The following is a 12,500-nucleotide window of genomic DNA, read 5'->3' on the forward strand; positions in this document are numbered from 1 at the left end:
TACATCTTATTACGTGTCTCAGACCAACAGCTGATGTAATCCCAATCTAGTTATTTGTTTATGCAAACCACAAAGCATGTTTACATCCATTTTCTATTTTCACATTCTTTTTGCGATGGTATATTTAAATCATTTTTCTCCAATTTAATTATTTATTCTTCTAATCCTAATAATTGATCCAGGGACCCGCCGTCGCTCGGATCAATTAATAATAATAATTTTGATTTCGTTTATCAACGTCTCTCTGTAAAAAGATGGGATTAATTTCCAGAGGATTTTCCTCAAACCAGGAGCTCCAAAGCTCAAGGGGTTTTCTAAGGATGTTGGTGGTACCTACAATAGCAAAGGTCAGAAGGTCATCTAAAACATCGTGGATTTGTAGTTTTTTCGATTGTCCTTCCAGAGGACTCGATACTACTCCTAGTGTACCAACTACGACCGGTATTATTTGTGTTTTAACCTCGCGTATACGTCTTATCTCCAGGGCCAATAGAGCATAATTGGTCCAATTCTCGTTCTCTTTCTCTCTCGCATCCCTGTCCCAGAGTACTGAAAATCTACAATCTGCCAGTTTTTTTAGACTTTGTCAATGACGTCCAAATCTGGACGATTATGTTCAAATTGCTTGGTCGTTATGACACTTTTATCCCACTATACTTCTACCTTGCCATCCTCACTTGTTCTCACTTCATCAGGCACCTCCGCAAACCATTTTTCAGCACACTTCACCGCAACATTCTTACACACCTCCCAGTATATCTGGAGTCCCATGCGATCGTGTCTTTTACGATACTCTTTCTGGGCCAGTCCACTACACCCTGCTGCAAGATGCGCAATTGAATCTGAGGTCTTACCACAAATCCGGCATTCTGCAGCAACTTCCTCTCCTAGAACCACTTTTTTAAACAATCGTGTTCCTAATGCCTGCTCTTGTGCTACACAAACAAAAGCTTCAGTACTCTTAGTTAGAGGCCCAGCTCTAAGCCATTGCCATGATCTTTCATCAGCCACTTCTGCTATATCCTGGAAGAACCGTCCATGCATTTTCTTCCTAGCTAGTTCCTCTGCCCTTTTTCTATCCATACGTTTCACATAATCAGACTTGGTCTCACATACTTCCACTTCATTGACCAAAACCGTAAACATCCACTCCTCACTTCTAACCACATGCTCCTAACCACATAATAATAATAATAATAATAATAATAATAATAATAATAATAATAATAATAATAATAATAATAATAGGCTGAGTGCCACTCAAATTCCAGTATAAACCAATGGCCACTACCAGCGAGAAATCAATGGTAAGCGGCTGTTGCGCTGATGCAAATTCCTTTGCAAATGCTATCGCAGGAGGTGGAGAGAGCTGGACATCTGGGGAGACTTGTTGTCACTCAGCTTCCAGAGAACACCACAGGTTTCCAATCGGATCGTTTGTTGACTTGTGTGAAAGCTCATGTGAGCCAATGCTTGCCACAGTTAACACAGATACTACGCTATGATCACAGTGCGTACAAGCGTGTGAATAGCATGGCATCCCTCTTTTATTTATTTGTTTTATTTCATTTTTATCTATTTATTTGTTTGTTTTATTTTTATTTATTTATTCTTGCATTTATTATTTATTTGTTTGTTTTATTTTTATTTATTTATTCTTGCATTTATTATTCATTTGTTTGTTTTATTTTTATTTATTTATTCTTGTATTTATTTATTTGTTTGTTTTATTTTTATTTATTTATTCTTGTATTTATTATTTATTTGTATGCTTTTTAGTAAATTTTATTTGATGGGTGCCAACATTCCAAACAGAAAATTTTAAATATTAAAATTTAAAAACATATACGATATTTTTTTAATTAATATCCTCACACTTACACACACACACACACACACACACACACACACACGTATGAGAGCGAGTGTGTGTGTGTGTGTGTGTGTGTGTGTGTGTGTGTGTAAGATTTGTTGTTGGCGGTCTTAGCGATATTAACAACATCGAGACACTGTTATATTTATTTTTTCCGCTTCCGTTGCGTTTTTAAAGAGGTATAAGCTTTTTTTATTATTCATATCTATCTATCTATCTATCTATCTGTCTGTCTATCTATATCTCTCTCTTTCTCTCTCTCTCTCTCTCTCTCTTTCTCTCTCTCTCTCTCTCTATATATATATATACATACATATATACATACATATACATATATACATACATTTATACATACATATATATATACATATATATACATACATATATACATATATATATATATACATACATCAATATATATATATATATATATATATATATGCGTATAAAAGTAGCCCAGAAAAATATGAGACAGCAGGAACATTCTTTTGTAGGATTGTTTAAACTGCATGTAGTGTTACAAAAGGTGCTAGAAGTGGTCCCCGTTGACATCTATTTATTTCTGGGCACGTTTAACAACGTTTGCAGATAGTGCTTGTAGATCTAAAAATTTTAATTGGTCTAGACTGCGAGAATTATTTGCATAAATTTTTTTTGGGCAGCAGAAGCTGTTAAAGCACGTATGCAAATTAACGAACGTGCGCGAGATTGCCTCACAAGATAATGACAGAAAAATACAACACGTGGCCAAAGGAGAACCCTGTCGACAGAAGATGGGCGTATAAATACAGGGGCAATAAAGAGCTGGCTAGTGCCTGCGTGATGTGGCAAATGACAGAGACTTTTAAAAAGCACGTGCGGGTAAACGGGATTTCAAAGAATAATGAAAATGCGTTGTTTTGAGAAAAAAAAAAAGCACGAATAAAAAAAAATGCCGAGTCAGATATCTACTTCCTTCCTATTGTTTTTTTCTCAATTTTCACCCCAAACAAGACAGTGCTACTTTGAAGTAAGGGGCTACTATCGGGTACATAATTTGCGGGGGGGCATTATGAAGGGAGATGAGTAGCAAAATGTTTGTTCACATTACACTTGAACTTCTGCATATCAGTACAGATGGGAAAGCAGAATCGCAGAAGGGAGTTCCAAAGACTAAAAGAGTAAAAGACTTTCTTTCACCTAGAGATCTTTACTGTAAAGGGGTGGGACTTAGTTGCTTGTCGTGTTTGTCGGGGCTAGTCATGTCGAGGATGTACAAGTGCATTCAGTTCACCATTAAAGTATTTGTAGAACAGGCAGAGGGATGTAACATTTCGTCGAGGGAACAGAGGCTGAAGCCTAGATGACAGTTCAGAACCTATCAGTTCTCTCTATCAGACTCTCTTTTGAACCCTGTCCAGGAGTGAGAGACAACCAGCAGATGCACCAGCCCAAATGTGACAACAGTACTCCATACATAGGTGAATGGTAGCCTTATAGAGATACTTTCAGGCGTAAGTAATTTTCTAGCACGGTAGAGAGAGCCCACCTTCTTCGCAACAGCCTTGGCAATGCTCTCAATGTATCTATTCCAGTTCATGTTCCCTTTAAACGTTAGGCCGAGGAGTTTAAAAGAAGTACTTTCAGGCAATGTGTTCTTGGCCATTGCTATTGGTGGTAGAGAAGGTTTCTTGTAGTTATTGAAGGAAACAATCTTAGCCTTGGCAGCATTGAATGTGACGAATGAATGCATTTTAAAAATGCCTAGTCAGATTTTTATTTCCTTTCTATGTACTTTTGTTTTTTCCTTTGCGACGTTTAAGACAACGTGCTGGTCCGCGTGGTTGAAATGAAATGACACAGTTCGAGTGTAACGGCTACGTTACAATCGTGGTACTTCTGTCTGACTTCCGTCTTCTCGAACATCGTTTCGAACGTATTCTCGAACGTTGGTTGGTTGATTGTTTTTGTTTTACGGCATAGCAACCCTTTTCGGGTTATTTAATGCCGAATCCAAAGATTTTGAAGAAAAAACTTTTAATAGAATATATTTGTTGTTTTCACGTCGGTTTCTATTTAACCCATAGTTGGGACCCTAACAGGTACTACCACTCTGGGTCAGAGTTGACCTGGGAGCAATGGTAATTAAGGGGTGGCTCCTCACTCCCCAAAGCCCAAAAGCTGGGGCCTCACCACTGGATATAGTTTAAGGTCATATCCAGGACCGTATTCTCGTACGTTCTTGCTCTGCATGTGCACACGTCCCTGTTTATAGTCTATTTAGTAGAACGAACAGTTAAAGACATCGATTTTATTTGCTTTAAAACAGTAAAATTCACGTGCACATTATGAATTATGTTATTCTGGTTCCGACGTGCGTCTTACAGTTCGTGCAAATGGCCGCCAGAGCATTTATCATCGTCGAAATAAACATGTTATATATTTATTCTTTTTTTACAGTTAAATGGGCTGGTAAATAGCAAAACAAAATGAACCAATAAGCAAAAGTTCAAACCTAGCTGGTTCTGAATATAATGAATGGCAACAATAGCCTCAAGGACACCTCTGCACGACTGCCGGGAGACACAGACCTTAGAGAGATAGCACATTTCCTTTGGGTATCACTCTGCTTAAAACCACCGAGTCCACACTATGAAGAGACAGGCTCCTCAGACTTAGGGTTGGTCACCCCGACTTTATTAACAAAAGCCACCGTCCCCGAGTATTTATATCTGGAATCAGAAACGGTCAAAATTTGTAACTGCCACTGAATAATTATCTTGTTTTTGTTATACAACAAGCCGAGTTGTCTTGTTGTCTTTCTTTTCTTCCTTTGTTTTGAAATTATGTTATTTATTTATTTGTTTTGAAATGATGTTATTTATTTATTTTTTGTGTCGTTGTTTCAGAAGTTTGAAATGTCATCGCACAAGAATCCACAAGAACCTGTTCTACGCCATGATCATTCAAGTTATAATACGACTCATCCTTTATGTTGACCAATGGATCTCAAAGGCCGACACGCCCTACGGCCTTGTTGACGGGCACTTAACAGTCATCACAAAAATTGTAAGCTATTTTCTTTTCATCACACACACACACATATATATATATATATAAATATATATATACACACACATATATATATATATAAATCAAATTTTAGTCGTTATCTCCGCGTTGCCTACGCACAGTTCAAACATTTCAAAATACAACCGCTATAAACAACGCACGGCTCTTTACAAACTTTTTTCCCCAAATTTACACCATGACAAAGAAAGAAAAGAATAGAAAAAAAAGAAACAACACGCTGAAGATGGAGTATACCTCCGAAATATATTATTAGTAAATTTCAAACAAGTTAAATATGTATATATATATTATTCCTTAATTGGAATTCATTTTTGAGATGAGCATTATATATATTAATTTATTTAATATGGATTTATAAGATCAAATAATCCAACCTTGATCGCCCTTCGGGGCCCGTGGCGCAGTTGATAGAGACGTTGAATCTCTACGGTTCCAGATGAGCATTGTCTGAAGATAGCGGTTTCAATCCCACCCAAAGCGTGCCAGAGGTTAATTGGCCAAAAATCTGGTGAGACAACAACTACGGATGGCAGTGATGGCTGAGAATGTAGTTAGGAGATTCGAAGTTCCTATCCGTCGCGGTTACCACCTGACGAAGGCCAGAGGAATTAGTTGGCCGAAACGTTGTGAATAAACAATCCAATAAAAAAATGAAAAACAACAACTAATAAAGATGAGACTAATAGTCCGAAATAAAAATAAATTAATATAAGTTAAATATGTGTTTATCTTCTTAATATTACGTTGTATTTGGCTTTCAAGCGCACTTGATGCGTATTTAATTTTATTATATAAATAGATAGATATATAGACCCGTGTGTATGTCTATTTTTATTTTGGTGACGAGCACAATTTCATTGGTTGATGGAACTTTTATTTTTATTGAAAATGCCTCTTACAGCAAAATAATACTTATATATATTAAGATTATTTCACGCCAGTAGAATGTTATTTTTATTCTCTGACGTTCTATGAGATAAGAATTACTCGCTATGTAAATCCTTGTTTCAATTCCCTTCTTTGCTCATTAAAATGAACTCGGATTTCGACTTGCTTTATATTTTTCTTGGGATAAATATGACCTTACTGTGTTTTCATAATAATTGATCAACGATTTTATATATATATATATATATATATATATATATATATATATATATATATATATATATATATGTATATATGAACAAATGATTAATAAAATATGTTAAAAGACATCTTTAAAAAGAGTTAAAAACATATTTAATTTTAAAAAAGGAAGCACAAGATAAGTGGATAGTCCTTAATCCGCGGAGTTTCGAAGAAATACTCTCCTTCTCATCAGAGGGCAGGAATTAGCAAAATGCAGGATCGGATTTTGCATATAAAAGTATTTAATGAAACTACAATTAAGTCAAAGGTCTTACTTGGTTAAAAAAAAGGGTGAGGTAAGGGGAACAGGAGGCAAAACAAAAATAATAAAAGATTTCACATGAATGGATAGTCCGGTGAAGGGTAAAAATCCAAAAATGGTAAAATCCAATTATAAGCTCTATTTCCTTTTCGGTTTTATTGAGCTTTTTACATCTGGCTGAGTTTATTTTACTTGTAAATATTAACTCATTAATATTTATAATATCTTTTAAGTTTACCATTTTGATTACCTTAGTAAACTTATTGTAACTTTTATTTTATATATATATATATATATATATATATATATATATATATATATATTTAAAGGAGATTAGAACAATAGTCTAAAGAGCTGAGTGTATTTCAATGTAACAGTGAAATTACTAGTTTAATTAAAATACAGGAAAGAGAAAGTGCTCGTTGTAATTTAGATATATAATAAGCTCGATAGGTAAATATCCTAGAGCTAATTCAATATTAAGTAATGTGATTGATAATTTAAAATTTAAAAATCAAATTATAATTAAATGAAAAATCCGTTTCATAAGAAGGAACAACAACAAAATCAATTATCAGATAATTGATCTTGTTGTTGTTCCTTCTCATGAAACGGATTTTTAATTTAATTATAATTTGATTTTTAAATTTTAAATTATCAATCACATTACTTTATATATATATATATGTATATATATATATATATATATATATATATATATATATATATATATATATATACTAGCAGAAGTAGACTGGGTATAAAATCAGCCTACAGAAAAGGGACTGTGATTGATGAAAGTATGATACGTTATTAAAAGGAGGGGGTTTGTAAAGAGATAGGTTTTGATACTCAAAAATTTTAACCTAAGCAAAATATGATGAGAAAATGTTATGTATATAATAATATAAATATACAAGAAATAAATGTTAACATAGTCAATAAAAGTTACTTTTATGGTAGAAAAATTAACTGGTTTGTATTTTTAAGTAGATTGTAAAAAAAAAAATTTTTTTTTTAATTCACGAACCGGTTTAAAAAAATCAAAATGGCAACGACTTTGAAATGGAGAGCCCTGTTTTCAATTCAGGTAATATATCTATAGTCATAGCTATTGGTGGTCGGAAAGGTTTCATGTAATTATTAAAGGAAACTAGCTTTGTCTTGGCAGCATTGAAAGTTACCATCCATTTATGACCCCATTCAACTACAGACTGAAGATCTTCCTCTAGGGTTACGGCCATCACCTTAGATATGTGCTTATTAGTTTTCCCCACGTGCCTGCTATAGTGCGTGGTGTCATCGGCAAATATATCCATCTCAGAGACAATTTTATCAGGTAAGTCATTTATGAATATCAGAAATAATAAAACTGCAAGGATCGATCCCTGCGGTACATCCACATTTATATCAAATTGTTTGGATGTAAGCCCATCAAGGATAATCTGGATTCTTCTCTCATTAAAGAAGGATGTAATTATGCTAAGCATTCGTCCAGTAACACCATAGGGTTTTGTTTTCGTGAGAAGACCATCTGCCACACCCTGTAAAAAAGTCTTAGCTATATTTGGGCTACTCCTCTCCCTCCCTTATGTATATATATATATATATATATATATATATATATATATATATATATATATATATATATTAAGTAATGTGATTGATAATTTAAAATTTAAAAATCAAATTATAATTAAATTAAAAATCCGTTTCCTGTGAAACGGATTTTTAATTTAATGATAATTTGATTTTTAAATTTTAAATTATCAATCACATTACTTAATATTGTTTTAGCTCTAGGACATTTAACTATCGAGCTTATTATATATCTAAATTACAACGAGCACTTTCTATTTCCTGTATTTTAATTAAACTAGTAATTTCACTGTTACATTAAAATACACTCAGCTCTTTAGACTATTGTTCTAATCTCCTTTAAATTATATATATATATATATATATATATATATATATATATATATATATATATATATATACACAAGCAGAAGTACTCGTCGTTGACTGGGTTCAAAAACAGCCTACAGAAAATGGGCTGTGATTGATAAAAGTATGATAGGTTATGAAAAGGAGGGGGTTGTAAAGAGATAGGTTTTGATACTCAAAAATTTTTTCCTAAGCAAAATATAATGAAAGTAAAGATAATTTTCGCGAAAATATATTTTTTATATCAACTTAGTTTCAATTCGTAGCCAAGAGTGACCAACAATATGATGTTTCCTTACAAAGAGAACATGTTATACATATAATAATATAAATATACACGAGATAAATGTTACCATAGTCAATAACAGTTACTTTTATGGTAAAAAAGTTCATTGGTTTGTAGTTTTAAGTAGTTTGTAAAAAATGTTTTTTTGTTTTTTTTAATTCATGAACCGATTAAAAATATATCAAAATGGCAGCGACTTTGAAATAGAGAGCCCCATTTTCAATTTTAGGGAGGGGCACCTGAGCATTCTGTGTTTACAACTTAAGAGAGTTCCGTCAACGTAAGGAATATTTATAAACATATTTTAATGTTTTCCGTTATTTTGTGCTTGAGGAATAATCGATTATGGCATGTGTAGTTTATATAAAAAAATTAATTTAAGTTATTATCGCCTCAAATTTCCTTTTAATTTCGGTTCGCTGAAATTATTTCAAGTAAAGAGCATTAAAAACTATTTCAAAAAAAAAACATGAACTGAACTTTTATTGACTATGGTAACATTTATTTCTTGTATATTTATTTTTTCGGGTAGTCGTTTGTTTGATTTTCTGCTAAACACTCTTACTAAATAATATCGACGAAATATCGAAAAACAAAGAAACAAATACAGTTTTGAAAAATAATAAAGCTTTAATTACTTTAGTAAAATAATCCGAAACAGCAAAATGGGATATTAAAAAAGTAAACAGGTAATTACTTTAGTTTTTTAAAGCAAAGAATCGATATGAATATAAATAAGAAGAAAATTTCGCCCTTTTCAAGCAGAACAGCTTCCTTTCAGTTTTACAGTATTGAACGGTGTAGTATTGCACCGTCGGATTCAGGGTTGTACTATTGTAATGTAAAAAACATGCAGAAAGGGTTATAATCAACTGAATTCCTTCTTGTACACTGACAAAAAATAGTTTAAACAGATATATAAATAAAAATAAAAAGGTTATATAAATATTTTTAAAGAGACACGTAATCACGTGAGCAGGATTTATTCCTTCTTTTGACACGATAACAAGTAATGTTCTTATTTTTTATTATTTATCTATTTATCTATTTTCGAAAGAGTACCTCGTGCAAGTGGAGAAGGAAAAAAACAGAGTTGTGCAAAATTTGTGTCGAGAATTGTCTGAAGTTCTGACTTTTTTAAAACTACTTAAAAATGCAAACCAATGAACTTTTCTACAATAAAAGTAACTTTTATTGACTATGGTAACATTTATTTCGTCTATATTCATAATATTATATGTATAACATTTTCTCTTTGTAAGGAAACATCATATTGTTGGTCACTCTTGGCTACGAATGGAAACAAAGTTGATATAAAAAAATATATTTTCGCAAAAATTATCTTTACTTTCATCATATTTTGCTAAGGGTAAAATTTTTGAGTACCAAAGCCTATCTCTTTACAACCCCCTTTTTTCATAATCTATCATACTTTCATCTACCACATTCCATTTTCTGTAGACTATTTTTATACCCAGTCAACGACGGATACTTCTGCTAGTAAAATATAATGTGTGTTTATCATAAATAATACAGGAGCAACTAAAGTTGTGAGAGGAACGTCTTCCTAGTATGCGGTTAAACATGGTATTAATGTCTCCGTTTAGTCTCTGATTCCACTTTCTTCTCAAATGAGGGTGATTTGTCCCCCACAATAATGAGTTTGGGAATTTTACGCGTATAACATCCTGTATACACACTATGTATAATGTATAATAAGAAATTCCTTAAGTTCCTTTAATATACTCACTATTATTTACTACACATACCGATCTCACAATATACATACAAATACAGTCCTTTCACACATACACACACACAGACACACAGATTTATATATATATATATATAAATATATATAGTAGATTATAAAAATATATATAGCAATTAAGCTACACAGAATATAGAATATCCACGTTTTATTCTCGTGAGAATATTCTGCGTTTTATTCTCCTGACGATTTCTCACGAGAATAAATCGCGGAATATTCTGTGTAGCTTAATTGGCATATATATTTTCATAACTTACTATATATATACATATATATATATATATATATATATATATATATATATATATATATATATATAGTATACCTAGCTCTACCTGTGTACTGAGCACTGTTGAAGTAAATACTGAAAATTTACGCATAAAATTATATCTTCCTATATTAATTTAAGTGATTAAATGAAGTAATCATATATATGTATATATATGTATATATATACATATATATATACATATATATATATGCATATGTATAATTGTGGTTTGTTATTTTCCAGAGGTAAGGTAACCAGTTAAGAATAACGAGGTTAATACAAAAGTGCTGAATACCGAAGTTAAGCAGGATATACTTCTAAATAATTAAAAATTATTATTTAAGCATACATAAAGTAGGTATTCATGCTTACGCAATTATCAGTGTAGGAAGTGACAAAATGCATACAAATACAGTCCTTTCACATATACACACACAGACCAACAGATTTATATAAATATATATATATATGTATATGTATATGTATATGTATATATATATATTGTGTAAGATGATTGATAATTTATTATTAAAATTAAAAATTAAAAATCGGTTTCACAAGGAAGAACAAACAAAATCAATAAATTGTACGATCGTGTGTGAAACGATGTTTTTATAGAGATAGACTCTTGGGCAATAGATTTATTTTTAATTGAATAAATTATTGTCCAAGACTTGTCTATCTCAATAAAAACATCGTTTTCGAAACGATCATATAATTTATTGATATTAATTAAAATAGCTCTAGGATATATATGCTTATTGAGCTTATTATATATCTACATTACAACGAGCATGCTTTCTTTTATTTTATTTTAATTGCAATAATGAATTTACTAATAAATTACAATGTACTCCGCTCTTTGGACTGTTGTTCTAATCCCCCTTAAATATATATATATATATATATATATATATATATATATATATATATATATATATAATGGGTCCCCAGCCTAGGCTTCTTGGCCTGGGCATCAAATCTCACTTGTGTAGTATCTGTTCCGGCAGATACTGCACTTAAGATAATTTGTACCAGTCAATGGAGGGGAAACCCTCTATACTGGGACAATTATTATTTTTGGTAACCAGAGTGCCCCCTTTTTGCCTACTTTTAGGGGAGCTGGTTTTTACCTCACATTAAAAACGGCCTTGTGCCTAATTTGCTCAGTGGGGGAGCAAATAAATACCATAAATACCATCATTAGAGGCAGCGGATTAAATATTCAAATAAATTACGTGAAATACTTTTATCAACAAATATGATGTTTATTGTAAAGAGAAATTGTTCGCATTTATAGTTTCATACAAGTTCGGGCATATGACTTCCGTTGTTCGTGCGTATATGACGTGTTCTAGATGTCTAATGTTCACAAAGTTTACGCATTAAATAATTAAATAAGGGTAATGTTAGATTCCACACGGTCTATTGTGTACGACTTATCGGTGTAGACGTCGGTCTTTACATACTCGCAAAGATAATAATCTAATAAGATTAAGTCGCACAAACGAGTTGGCGAGTTTTGAGGAACTTTTCCTGAAGCTATTCGTTCATTAAATGTTTCAAAATCATTTTCAACCTAAATTTGCCCAATTTGCAAATGCTGTCCTGATGTCAGTCTATTCGTGACGAATTGCCAATTCAGGCTGAACTTAAAATAAACGATAGTTGCCAGATCTGCAAGTAAATAAAATATAGAGTTGTTAATTTAAAATTATATGTCTATATATATATATATATATATATATATATATATATATATATATATGTAGTAAGTTATGAAACTATATATGGCAGTGGAACTACATAGAATATTCCGCGTTTCATTCTCGTAAGTATTCGTCAGGCGGACGAATTGTCAAGAGAATGAAACGCGGAATGTTCTAT

General features: G+C 32.0%; 1 protein-coding gene across 10 annotated transcripts in view; it reads left to right on the top strand.

The window, feature by feature from the left end:
* The window catches only part of LOC145263644 (PDF receptor-like), a 787,341-nt gene that overhangs the window by 599,354 nt on the left and 175,487 nt on the right, over positions 1-12,500 (top strand). For all 10 annotated transcript variants that reach the window (XR_013864585.1, XR_013864584.1, XM_080120502.1 and 7 more), the window contains exon 6: positions 4,762-4,921. Coding sequence is in view for 8 of the 10 variants with exons in the window: in XM_080120502.1 (XP_079976628.1) it covers positions 4,762-4,921 (160 nt within the window). In the remaining 2 variants the exon portion in view is untranslated. The remainder of the gene's footprint in view (positions 1-4,761; positions 4,922-12,500) is intronic.

The sequence above is a fragment of the Euprymna scolopes genome, chromosome 39 (assembly GCF_053919585.1).
Source record: "Euprymna scolopes isolate OS-2025 chromosome 39, ASM5391958v1, whole genome shotgun sequence".
Taxonomy (NCBI): Eukaryota; Metazoa; Mollusca; class Cephalopoda; order Sepiida; family Sepiolidae; genus Euprymna; species Euprymna scolopes.